Source organism: Strigops habroptila, chromosome 2, assembly GCF_004027225.2.
Source record: "Strigops habroptila isolate Jane chromosome 2, bStrHab1.2.pri, whole genome shotgun sequence".
Taxonomy (NCBI): domain Eukaryota; kingdom Metazoa; phylum Chordata; class Aves; order Psittaciformes; family Psittacidae; genus Strigops; species Strigops habroptila.
This window is the reverse complement of record NC_044278.2, coordinates 62955387-62969176: the sequence shown is the minus strand read 5'-3', so window position 1 is coordinate 62969176 and position 13790 is coordinate 62955387. Positions and strand designations below refer to the sequence as shown.

The window sequence follows — 13790 nt, the reverse complement described above, 5'->3', positions numbered from 1 at the left end:
ATAAGAAACACCAGGTAGGCACAGCCGATGATTTTCTCACATGTGAGTCATGATTACTCACATTCATAAATCAAATAAAAACAGTTTGTGCGTTTGGTTTTTTGGTTTTGTAGTTTGGTAGGGGCATGTTTTGGTCACCTATTCCCCCTTCCTACCCTCAAGAGAAGCTCAGTCTTAAATCCTTATGACATGCTTAAACTGGATAATTATATATTTGTTGTATTCATTCTCTTGATGTGTGTTTCATTTCACAGACTTGGTTACACCTATCTAAGGCTGAAGGACAATTTTATGGAGATTGTAAATCGGGAAAATAACATAGAGAAGTGAGTGGTTAAAAATATAACAAAATAGACCAATGAGGATATTTCATTGAGGAGTTTTTATTGATGTGTTTAAATAATTCTTTCCCTATACATTAATTTTTAATTTGGAAAAGTTCAGAAATTGCACATTTTAGTAGAAAAATAAATGCTCTGCTAATATTTATGATTTTAATAGACCCTGTAGTTCTATATTTTCACTTAGTCTGTTAGCTTGACCGTATATGCAATACAAAATACTAATATGACAACAAAGGTGTGGTGTGGGATTCGTTACCTAATCTAATACTTACTGATAGTTTTAGGAACTATGATTAGGTTATTTTTCCTTTGTTATATGGTGAGTAATAATTTCTTAATAGAAAATGGTGTGTACCCAGTTTGTTGTTCACAAATAATCTGTATTTACAGGAGGGTAATATCCGTAGAATAAATTTTTATAGCTGGTTCAAAGAAAATTTAAAACAGGTACTGTTTTTTGTTATTTTCCTTTGACACACAGAATAAATTTTGTTGTCCATAATATGAGTAAAATTTTCCGTAACATTTTAGTAGTAGAGCTGTTCAGTGGGGTGTGCATACTTGAAAATGTTACTTTCCACTTCTGTAGGTGTCTACTGGTTAAGTCTATCATATACCTGAGTCTTCCTGCATGTGCACTCTGCTAACTACACAGGGGTTCTTGGACACAAATATAGGAACCCTGCTGGCATTTTTTCCTCCTTTTAGGGGAATGTGGAGGATTTTTCCTGAAAGTTACTTCAGACTTCTGTGGCTCAGCTCACAAGAACTGGAGTCAGTATCATTTGGTGGCTTATGAAAGTACTATAATTATTAGGAATTTTTGCCAAAATGCATCATGGTTTGTAGATATAGCCCTGATCTAACTCCTTGTTAGAATCTGTTGTAATTTCTTAATGAACAAAGCGCTGTGGCCTTGTGCAGGTTTGGATCCCAAACTGTTGTAAGGACTTAGAACTGAATGACCAAATTAAACAAGCAGGTCTATTTTATAAGCAAAGTCTTAACAGAGACGAATCCTGAAGAGATTGGGATTAATGATTGGGATGCTCTTTTAGATAAAAGGAAATAGGTAAGGTAGTAAATGATAAAAGTATGTTAACTGATGAATGATACAGAAACAGTACAGCAGGAGCTGGTGTTCATTTTTCCCCCTAGAACAGAAAGGAATATGGGATAAAATGAAATTGTAAAAAACAATAGCAAATAGAAAACCAGTAAAAAGAAATGTTTTTTCAGTTTAATAACTTGTCAGCCAACACTTGAGCAAGATTTATGGAATAATGTGGGCTCTTTGGGGAAATAGGAATAGAAAAATATTAAATAATTAGGAATTAGAAAAATATTAAATAAAGACTTCTTTGTAAACACTGATGCATTTCAAGTTCTAAGGCTATCCCTAGGTAATATACATAGGAATTTACTTACTTTATAAGCAGTATAGAGCTCTACTGCAGGGTTTCTAGTCTTAATTTATATTGACTATACATCTAAAGATGCTTATGAACATCATGCAGACAAATTCTATTTCAAGTAATTAGAAGCTAAGGGCCTCCCCTATTTCTTATTTGTAACCTGCTGTTCAATGCTGTGGTAGTTCACATTCCATATTACTTAATATAATTTTCCACGTTAGAATTAATGTTTTGATTGATACGCTTGAAGTCATAACAACCAGTTTAGGGATCTGGAAAAGCAGAGTTGTTTAAAAAATAATTCTGTTTCTGTTCCAGGTTTGAATTATTAGAGGTTTTGAGTTTTGATTCTGTGAGACGGCGAATGAGTGTAATTGTTAGATCTTCAACAGGTAGGGCTGTCACATCCTGTTTCTTCTTAGATGTTTTTGTTTTACTTGAGTTTATTGCAGTTTATCAAAGAGTTAAGCATTAATTTCTTTATAAAAAAGGGGACTAGATACCAGCATGACTGCAAATGCTATAAAATTTGGAAGAAATATTTTTGAAGACTTAGTAATTTGCATGATTTTTTGAAGAAAGATATATTTGGCCATTTTGAATTCCATATGCTGTCTCTTTCAGGTCATATATTTCTGTTTTGTAAGGGAGCAGATTCTTCCATATTTCCTAGAGTTAAAGAAGGCAAAATTGACCAAATACGATCCAGAGTTGAACGCAATGCAGTGGTAAGATTCCATGTTATTGATCTGTTCATATGATATCAGTGGGTGAAAAAAAAAAAAAAAAGAAATTAAGTGTTCTGATCTCCTGCTTGATCAGGTAACAGATTCGTCTTCCCAGGCACTGAGATTATTTTATGCCAAAGTGCACACAGGCTGTACAGGTAGAAGTCTGTGTTACTCTTTTATTTGAATCTCTCCTCCATCTCATCTTCCAAAGGCAGTTGCGGTGAGATAAGAACGCACAGACATGCACAACTGTGTGTTATATCAGAGGTCATCAATTAGCTTTTTAGTATGGCATTTTCACAACTGTAGTGGTTTGAATTAACATTTGAGTGAAAGAAAAGTGAAAAATTTCACTGGAAAATTTAATTTCTACTTTCAGTCCCCAGCCTTAGCAACTGTGATTTGCTGCCTTTTATTGTTTTACAAGCTCTTAAAAGGGAAAATCTATTAGAGCACAGTGTAGCAACAAACGTGCTGCTTATGGGGAAGCAGCGTAGTGATCATCCTTATATTTTTGTGTGCTAAAAATGAGCTATGAATGGTCTAATCACCCTTAAAAGACATTCAGAACTTGGTTTTACCTAAAAGTAGTATTTGGAATTGAAAAATACTGAATTTTGCTGTGTCAAAAAATATGCAGAACCCACTGCAATGGAATATGACTGATGGTCTTACAAATAGGGTAAAATTTGCTGGCACCTAGTACTTGAACTGAAAACAAAGTATTTTTACAGGTATGTGAAATAATACCTACAGTGTTAGCTGCCTTTTTTTGAAGGGAAACGTCAAAACTCTTTGTCAAAGTGCTTTGCTAAGCTTTACTATAAAAAACAGCTGTCTGATAATTACAACTGAAGGAGGCTTAATGAAACCAAAGGAATATTTTATGGATCATATCCATACAGTGTCTCTCAGGAAAGAAATCCAGACCAACAGACATTTCTTCATCCTGGATAATTGGAAATAGGGCTGGCTCCTACATACAGAAGCCTCTGAAAGAAGATACAGGCAATCACCTGGCACCTACCCTTATCAATAGCAAAAGCCAGGGAGCTATTTTAATACTACTTCTTTTAGGATTGGTAATAAGTAACTATACAAAGACCTACTGGATTAAAGCTAATGGAGATAAAGTGCCATGGTGTGAGAAGCAATATATTTGAGGTGGCAAAACTTGTGTTATAGCCGCTTTTTTTTAACACAGTCTATCTAATTTTTCTTATTACACAGTCCAAAAGTCTAATTCAGTCTGAAACACCCACAACTAAATTCTGTTTCCACTTGACTGAAATGGCATAGTTGAATTTTCACTTTCAGCACTCTGGTATTTATGTCCCTGTCTCAAAATCACTCTGCAGAGCTACTATTTATATTACTGTTATTTATTCTGATTCATCCTGCTTAATTATACATGTAAGGAGGGAAACCTTTACCCTGACTCTCATTTCCCTACTAATCTCATGCATCCAGTTGGGTTACTGAGCTGTTTCTCTTCTGGAAAATTGAGTTTTGTCCCTCAGGTTTTAACTGAGTCCAGGGCAGCACAGAATCAAGCTGACTCATGTTCTAGTCTATAGCATATTAGTATATATTATAGTCACTTCACTATAGAATCATAGAATGGTTAGGGTTGGAAAAAACCTTAAGATCATCTAGTTCCAACCCCCTGCCATGGGCAGGGACGACTTAGCCTAGACCATGTCACTCAAGGCTCTGTCCAACCTGGCCTTGAACACTGCCAGGGATGGAGCATTCACCACTTTGGGCTACCCATTCCAGTGCCTCACCACCCTCACAGTGAAGAACTTCTTCCTTATATCTAGCCTGAACTTCCCCTGTTTAAGTTTGAAGCCATTACCCCTTGTCCTATTGCTGCAGTCCCTGATGAAGTGAGTAGTGGGACTCTTCATGTTAGTAGTAAAATTATTGAGGTTTTTTCAAATATTCCAGCATAAACACCAGCAAGAAGTCTAAGAAGTCTAAGAAGAGTTTTCTAAGATGCACTTTGTTTCTTTCGATTACATTCTTTAGGAGGGACTGCGAACATTGTGTGTTGCATATAAAGAGCTCACAGCAGAAGAATATAGCAAAGTACAGAAGCTGCTTCAGAATGCAAAGTTGGCCCTCCAAGACCGAGAAAAGAAATTGGCAGAAGTGTATGAGAAGATAGAAAGAGATTTTATTTTACTTGGTGCTACAGCTGTTGAAGATCGGTTAGTGCATTTCTTAGTTTCTTATGTTTAGTAATGGTACCAAGGTAGTTGAAGACTTTCTTGTAACTCTTTTTCTGGATTAGAGATTTATTTGGAAAAATACGCACAAACCTCTATTTGAGTCAATTCCATACCTTTAGCTTACTAAAGTTACACATGGTAACTTTATAATTTAGTAACCTACTAACAATAGTTAAGTGTACAAAAATCAGTATATTCAAGCATTTACATGCAGTTCATGTAATACATTATTAAACAACTTGTGGTGAAAATTTTTGAAGGAAAGAGCTACAAAATGGGTATTGAGGAAATGAAGGAAGAACCTGTAGATCTTAGAAAAACTGTTAAAACTAGGAGGTAACTTTAATAACTCAGCAGTACTTCTGTAACTTCATAACAGCAGTACTGTTTGATGTCATTAGCTGAAAGTGCTGAAAATATTTTAATTGAAGTAGTAGTCTGAAGAACTGAAGCATCTTTTAGGCTGTATGAATGAAAGGTATGACCTTGAGCACTTTGAAACTGTCAAAACTAGTTAATTATAATGTACTATTCCCCTAAACATTTTATATTCACACCTTGGGGAAAATTCTTAGATCTGATAACTTTTATTGACATTTTCTTTTTTATTTGGTTATGGAAGCCTTTCAATAAGGATCTCTGAATTTCTAATTTCCAAGCAATCTATCAATGCATGTTGTCAATTGACTTCCACAGACTACAGGAAAAAGCTGCTGACACTATTGAAGCACTCCAGAAAGCTGGAATTAAAGTTTGGGTTCTGACAGGAGACAAAATGGAGACTGCTGCAGCTACTTGCTATGCTTGCAAACTCTTCCGGAGAAATACACAAATACTTGAGCTAACCACAAAGAAAATTGAGGAACAGAGTTTACACGATGTGCTTTTTGACCTAAGCAAAACTGTCCTAAGACACAGTGGCAGCTTAACCAGGGATACTTTCTCAGGGTAAGGAACAAGTCGAATTTTCAAGCCAGTAATGGCCTTCTGCGCATTTCATAAACAATTAAAAGATTGATTGATTGATCAATTGCCGTAAGTGCTATTTTTCAGATTTTTGTTGTTGAAAGTGTGAATTACTGTATGGCAAGTAAGTATAAATTTGTTCCACATGAGTTTAAGTTTTCACCAGCATGGTACTTTATCTCATTTCCAGTACTGCTTTAACCGTTAAAAGAAAAAACCACAACTGACATTGTAATTACTTATTTTTTCACTGCAAAAATATTCATTCTTGGAAAAAAATTATTGCAAAGCAAAATACTGCTTCTAATTTTTAAAAGGGAAGCAGATATGATATATTCCTGTAATTAGAGTCAGTATGTGATGTGACTTTCTTAAGATGAAGGTCACAGAGAGCAACAATATGTGGCCCTCTTTCTAGGGAAGGTTATGCTACGTTTACAGACAGGTGACAGGCAACAGTGTAGTATCAAACCTTGTGGTGTGTATAAAAAATACTTCAAGTGCCCTAAATTGTAAAGAAATCACTGACTTCTATGTATTTGAATATCCATGGAAGGATAGGTATCATGTATATGGAATAAGTTAGAAAATAGCGTTAAAAAGCAAAAAGCAGGTATAATGTAAAATATGCCTTATATAGATAGTAAATTAGGCTACTTATTTGAAATGTTGTAGCTAGTACACATTACTTGCTCTTTTTTTCCACTGTAAAAACCTAAAAATTTGACTCCAAAACATTTTTACATATTAAGATGTTAAAAAAAAGAAGTTGCTGGTTCTTCTGGGCATAATGGTACATATTTGATTTGTTTTTCTTTTTAATATAGAACCCGCTAATAATGCATTTTATATGCATTTGTAGTAAGTCTGTAGTAAAGGAACAACAAGTTAACAAGCATTTATGATATTATTTTAGCAGAGTTTCTATAACTCTTAGCCTTAAGCTTGAAAGTCTGGGCCAGATCATTTTTCTTAGCTCTCCTTACACTTTAAACCCCGTTGGTCTAATCAAGAACACCTTTATATTCGGTTAAATCGTATTTCACTGTCACCTGTACCACATTTAGCTTAAGTCTCATAGGTCTTACAAGGTATGTTTAAATATATGTGTCTAACTTTTTGTACAATACCAATTTTCTAGACATTGAGACTCCAGAATTTTTTGTCTTTGACTCCAGAGTTGGAGAATTTGCTATCTGTAATAGCAAATTGCAACTATAATATATAAAACAGCTGTCTGTAATTGCAAGTACTATCTGTAATAGCAGGATTCTGCCTGGATGTTCAAATTCAGACTGAAAATCTTTCACTAGAATGTGTCAAACATTCAGTATGTTGCCTGAACGTCATAATAATACATTTTGGTCTATATCATTATATACTAACAGCGTTGCCCTATTTGTGCAATGGTAACAAAGTGCTGAAAATACCTGTGAACTGCTAATAAATATAGTTTATGGTACTTTATATTATTTGTCAAAAATTGCTTGTGTTGTAGTAATGAAGATGGAGATGCTTAAAATACACTAATATTAATAAATATGGTGTTTTCCTCACAAACACTGTTCCTGGTGAAACTGTGTTTCTTGAAAACCCACACACAGTAGTATAATCTTGGAGCACTGAAACTAGAGCACAAACAAACCTCAGTGTATGTTTATACAACACTCACTGCTGAGCTGGAGCCTGGGGCTGCTCTATAATGCAGGCAAATGCAAGGGTGCTCTGAAAATAACTAGTTTGGATGCCACAAAAAACCTGCTCTCATAGCGTGGACCATCTTCCCTCATTGTTTGGCATATGTTATTGTGGTAGACTGTGCTTCATGCCACCACGGTTACACTTCTAGCAATGCCCAAGTTATTACAGGTATACCAGTTATAGATTAATATAGATAATAATATAATGTAATATTATAGGTAACATATGTAATTACTATATTTTAAGAATATAATTACACATATACCTGTATCAGACTTAGCCACCACACTAAACGCAAAGGATAGATACTCTAAAGGTAGACAGTGGCCATGTCCCTCCAGGCCAACAAGTCTTTTTTGGGCATTTCCTTCAGAGCATGGTTTACTTCCTTTTTCCTCGGGGTGGGGGTGGGGGGAAGAAAATATTATTTTCCTCATCAAAGTAGATTTCGAAGTGTCAAAGGCCTTTCCCTTTAACTTTTTTGGTCTCTGTTATGGAATGTGCCACAAAAATAACTTTATTCCTGCAACTCAGTTTACCTCACTGTAGTTCTCAGAGCCCTTTCAAATGGAACTTGAAAGGTTGTTAATTATACACTCATACTCACTGGTGAAGTCACTGAGGTATCAGGTTTCTGTCTTTGAACTGGTGAAGCACTGAATATTTTCAACATAATCTAGAATTTTAATATGTCATAAATAGCAGGAATTTCCTTTAGAAGTATATTAATTTTGCAGTATTCCTTACTCATTATTTTGTAAAGAATTAATTTTCATGAAAGCACTATTGCCAAATTTTAAATGTGTCTGAGAATTTTACATTGACTCTTACTTTATATTTTCTCCCTGAACAGACTTTCAACTGATATGCAGGATTATGGTTTAATTATTGATGGAGCAGCATTATCATTAATAATGAAACCAAGACAAGATGGGAGCTCTGGTAACTACAGAGAGCTCTTTCTTGAAATTTGCAGGAACTGCAGTGCAGTGTTATGCTGTCGAATGGCACCTCTGCAAAAAGCACAGGTTGGTATTTCATTTTGTAGTTGCTTGTTACCTGTGCACATATGTAAATATTGAAAGTTAATAGTTGCTATAACTTATCCTGATAACTGAAAATGTTGCCATTCACTTTGGTATTTTCTAAAATGGAAAAGGCAAAAAAAACCCCCAAAACAGGAGAGGGGAGAATTTCTCCTGGCAAGCAGTTTAGATAATGGTATGCTAAAATGGCAGCCAGCTGTGCACCTGAATTTGATTTATGTACATATTGTGCAAGTTTTACAGCTGGAACATGCTGATAATGAACATATTTAATTAACTGAACTAATTGCTTCCTTTTTAACCTAACAAGCTTTGAATAGTCTACTACCTGTTGATACTACAAGAACGTGCATTATTACTGTAGTGATACTTCTTTATTTTTAATGTAAGTGCAAAGCCAAGAAAAAAGAATCCAGACAGAAAAATGTGTGCATTATCATTTTTAAGCACTTCTTGATTGTTGTATGCTAGTTCGTATCAAGTAAAAATGTATGCTTTGATTGCTGAAACATCTCAATGTAGGTGAAGAACTTTTAAAGGAAAGAAACATTGGAATATGCACTTTTTTATCTTTCACACTGTCATGTCTCTTTCTCAGTGCTCAGGTACAGTATATAGAGCCTTTTTTCATTTTAATACATGCATTTAGCAAGCACTTTTAACTGTCTGGAAGTCTGTAGAAGTTTTTAGTTGGAGCTGGCTCAGCACCAAATGGACAGAGGTGAACATTTACACTGGAGGGATTTGAGGTCAAATTTTTGGACAGTTTCTATGTCAGTAGTATTTAGCTATATCGACAGTCTTCTTATCTTTTCTCAAATAGTAAGAAAAAACCATCAGCACAGTTAAGAAAGCAGAATCTTTCAGTCTTTATTTCAGAATTTCTTTGAAATCATATGCTCTGTCTCTGGAACCCTCTGAATTTATTGGTGTGCTTACACTTCATTAAGCAACCTGACCATCTTCCTTTCTTCTGCCCTTCCTTCCTGCTGTCTGTCTCTCTTAACAGTTTCGAAGTATTTGAAAAATGTAATTTTATATTTGGAACAAATACTTCTAATATGAAGAAACTACTGTGATCTTCATAGTAGTTGCATTGGGTAATATTGGTTTTATGTCCCTTCACAGAATTTCTTATGTAACTGTCTTGGTCATTTTTTATTACTTGTAAGGTCATGCAAAATAAGCAAACCATAACAGAGAACAGTTTTTAACACTATTTTTTTCCAGATTGTGAAATTGATTAAGTTATCAAAGGAGCATCCTATCACATTAGCAATTGGTGATGGAGCAAATGATGTCAGTATGATTCTAGAAGCACATGTTGGCATAGGTAAGTGTACTTTTTTGTCACTTCAATTAATATTCTAAAAGCATTTACTTCTTAAAAACAGGCAGTCTCAAAGAATCAGGTTATGCATTTTGTAGACAACTTTTAGTGAATTTACCCTGGGCAACTGCCCTGGTGATCTCTTACTAGATGAATGTCATAGCATTATTATATAATTTTCCAAATAAGTGTATCTTTGAAATAGTTCTTCAGTTATTAAGCAGCTTCATCACTTTTCTTTTAAAGGAATCATTGGCAAAGAAGGTCGTCAAGCAGCAAGAAACAGTGACTATGCAATACCTAAATTTAAACATTTGAAAAAAATGTTGCTTGTTCATGGGCATTTTTATTATGTTAGGATATCTGAACTTGTGCAATACTTCTTTTATAAGGTAGGAGAATGCTTGTTCTAATTACATAAATCTCAAACTTACATGGTAATATCTATATATACTTTGCACTGTCAATGGTATAATAAAGCAATAATAGCACTAAAAAAAAAAAGAATTCTTACAAATTCCATCGCAGACTGTTCTGCTTATTTTCAGTACTTTCTGGATTCTCTCTAGAGTGGCCTTTTAAATTAAGTTCAAAATATTATTTGAGAACTTGGCTTAGCTCAATGTACATTAGTTTCTATTTTCATCAGGCTAGTTTATCATGTGCATCCTCCTGTTTAGACAATTTGTTATGTCTAAATGATGGGAAACGATGGAAGATAATAGGAACTTTCAGAAGATAATTCAAGGTCTTGGTGTTTGACCATATGTATAGTTAGGAAACAATGACGTTTGGGGTCATAGTTAGAAACATCTCAAAATTACTTTGCTAGGAAGCATGCTAACCACGGTATCCATGCTTGCTTACCACAGTTTGTGTCCTGCTGTGCATTGTCCCTTATTTGTCCCTTATTTGCCTTGCACTGAGCTGTGCTCCTGGGTTGCAAAATGCATTGCCATTGAATCTTGAAACTGTAGCCTTAAGTTTGCTTTCAAAATATGTTAAGTATTTTTCTTAATAGTACTACTGGAAGATGGGAATGTTGATATTTAGCGTATGCAGCTCTTTCTACTGTTACTGCAATATTTACTGTTACTAGTGTTATAAAACTATGCTATACATAGCTATATAGCATTGTACAGCATATAAATTACTGTTTGTATTCCACTTGATGACTGTGTCGCTTTGTCTTTCAGAATGTCTGCTTCATTTTTCCTCAGTTTTTATATCAGTTCTTCTGTGGGTTTTCACAACAGGTTAGTTGAGTTTCCCCCCACTGCCACATTTTCTGCTTCTTTCCCCCCCCCCCCCTCCTTTTTTTTTCCTTTTTTTTTTTTTCTTTCCCCCTCAAAAGAATTGATTATTGAACACTGTACCTGTTCATCTGACAAAATTTCTAGGTTAGTTCACACATTGTAAAAAGAGCAGCATCACTTTTGGTTCGTATAATTTTCAGGGGCAATTGCAGTTAAGTTTCAGAAACCAATTTTATGAATTATCATTGAAGCAGTGTTATTTTCAAAGTCAAAGAATATAGGAAACCAAAATTTGGAACTGGCAGTGCAAAGTGAAATGTCTGTGGGAAATGTAGTCTCCCAGGTTTAAGCTTATTGAACATGAACAGAGACAATCCTGAAAGATAAGTAATTGAACTAGTTGTTCATTTTTAGAATTCAGAATGAAAATGGAAGAATAAACTAGTCTTTTCTGGCATGTACAGGCATGAATTGCAAAATTCAGACAAATACTGGCATTCAATTAGTTGGGGAAAAAAAACAACAAACCACATAGGGAGATAGAGGAAAAGTGAACTGCTGCTCACCAGAAACGTGCCATCATTCAGGACAGGATCCAGTATTCTCCTTTCTAAGTTTTATTTACTTTTCTCCCCCTTGATCTCATCTAATTTGTGTGGAAAAATCTGTCTTTTGCTTCTGAATGATGGAGCAAAACCCAAAGGAATGAACGACCAGTCTTAGGCAAGAGGATTAAGTTTTCGGGATGAAGTTGGACAAGAGGAGGATTTAATTGGGAGAAGATAGTATTCTTGCTTTAAATTTGTGGAGTGTCTTACAGTTGAAACAATAGGAGGGGCTGATACATGGATGAGACTATTAAACCAATCTTTTAGTTGACCTTTTTGTCCTCCAGATGAATAGGGTACAAGTGCATAATTTTATCTTGGCTGTTTCAGCTGTTCAGGAATATTTGCTTGCATTCTGAAGGGATACATTTTTTTTTTTTTTTTAAAGTTGACTCATTTTAAGTCAAGTGCCATGCATTGGATTGTGGTTTAAAATTAAAACTAGCAGATGTAATTCTTTTCCATCTACAGACTTTATACGATACTGCGTATCTAACACTGTACAATATCAGCTTCACTTCCCTTCCTATCCTCTTTTACGGTCTAATGGAACAGCATGTCAGTGCAGACACACTCAAGAGAGAGCCTTCCCTATACAGGTAAAAATCACACATTATGCCCCAAAGTGGATTGTTCAATTGTGAGATCTATCTCTGTTATAATGGAAGTTCTCAGGATTTCTGTACCACAAAGTTGGAGTAGAACATCAGATAAAGTGCAACAGAAAGGTTGAAGACCATATGTACAGTCTATAAACTACAATAGACACATGCTCTCTTTTTCTCCTGGCCATGGGGAACAGTATTTTAAAACAAGAAAGCATACCATTTCTTCTATATACATGCTTTATTCTGAAAGAGGACTGAGTGGTAGAGTGTTGTATCATAGAATTCTTTGCGGTGTCCAACATTGTCCTCTGCATATTGTTGACACAGTTCTGGGCATTGACGTTGTGACTGGTTTAGATTCTTAGCCACTTGAAATACTGTTCTTGCCATGTAACTGTGGCCATTTAGATTAGGAACAATGCTCAGCTGCAAAACCAGTACGTTTCAGATAGTGGCAACTGTAGATAATGAAAGGGAAAACATTTTTTGAGAGAGGCAATACTAGATACTTAAAGGTTAATCAATTTAATCAATGCAGTGATAAGTTTTTAACTGTGAAATTGAAAAGGAATACAGGATGTTACTGTTGACCCCTTTTTATTTTCTCTTCTATATTTTAAATGTTTTCAGTTTTGAAATGGTCATTCATAAGACCTTTCTGATTTTTAAAAGCTGGTGGAGGTTATTTGGGTTTTGGTCAAAAACATTTGGGTATTGATATTTTAACAGTTCATTGCTACGCTGTTTTGGGCAATAGTGCATTTGTTCTGGCTAGATGAGGCTACTGTTGGCCAAATACAGTTTTGTGCAGTTTTTTGGTAATCTGCTGCGAGAAAGTACTTCATATGGTCATCAGATGGTCTTTAAAGTGCCTGTGGTGAAAGTACTGGTTGGTAATAAATGTGTCTGTAATTCAGGGTTTTCACTTAACTGTGTTCTGATTTACTCTGATGTGTTTTATGATATATGCCAAATTGATATATACTCATTCTGTGTGCAGGAATTAAGGTTGTAATATTTAAATTTTTTTTGTAGTAAGATGCACACTAGTGGACAGTTCTATTGTTGCCCAATCCCTGGATTTTTTTTTTTTTGTGGGAAAACATTCAAGAAATACCATTTGACCTGAAGCTTCAACTAAACTGCAAAATCCTTGTTTCGCATGTTCCACATAAAATGAATATTTCATTTTGTTTCAATACTCTCTATAAAAGCACCCCATAGGAAATAAAGCAAAGTCTCCAGAGACCTCTAGTGTTTCCATTTAAAATCTACAGTTGATCATCACATGCACAGCAAGTACTGGAAAACAGAAACCTTCTGTAAAAAGACTGAAAAATAAATGGGGGCAGCACAGAGGAATTTACCACACGGTTGAAATAAGCAGAATTACAGGCAACAGTTAAAAGAGCTTAGAAAAATTAAATTAAAAATAATAATAAAGAGGAGACATTCAGAAAGGATTTGGATGTGAAGTGGTAGACGCTTGTCATGTGGAAATGTGGTGGGTTTATATGCAATTCATAATTGATTTTCCTTCAAAAAACAATG

The 13790-nt window shown here is 34.9% G+C and overlaps 1 protein-coding gene across 5 annotated transcripts in view; it reads left to right on the top strand.

Annotated features, from left to right (window-relative positions):
• Positions 1–13790, top strand: part of ATP11A (ATPase phospholipid transporting 11A) — a 115035-nt gene that overhangs the window by 83111 nt on the left and 18134 nt on the right. For all 5 annotated transcript variants that reach the window (XM_030476386.1, XM_030476389.1, XM_030476385.1 and 2 more), the window contains 10 exons: positions 255–326; positions 2078–2151; positions 2384–2487; positions 4522–4703; positions 5421–5672; positions 8245–8419; positions 9668–9770; positions 10014–10159; positions 10964–11023; positions 12103–12230. In XM_030476386.1, coding sequence (XP_030332246.1) covers positions 255–326; positions 2078–2151; positions 2384–2487; positions 4522–4703; positions 5421–5672; positions 8245–8419; positions 9668–9770; positions 10014–10159; positions 10964–11023; positions 12103–12230 — 1296 coding nt within the window. The remainder of the gene's footprint in view (positions 1–254; positions 327–2077; positions 2152–2383; positions 2488–4521; positions 4704–5420; positions 5673–8244; positions 8420–9667; positions 9771–10013; positions 10160–10963; positions 11024–12102; positions 12231–13790) is intronic.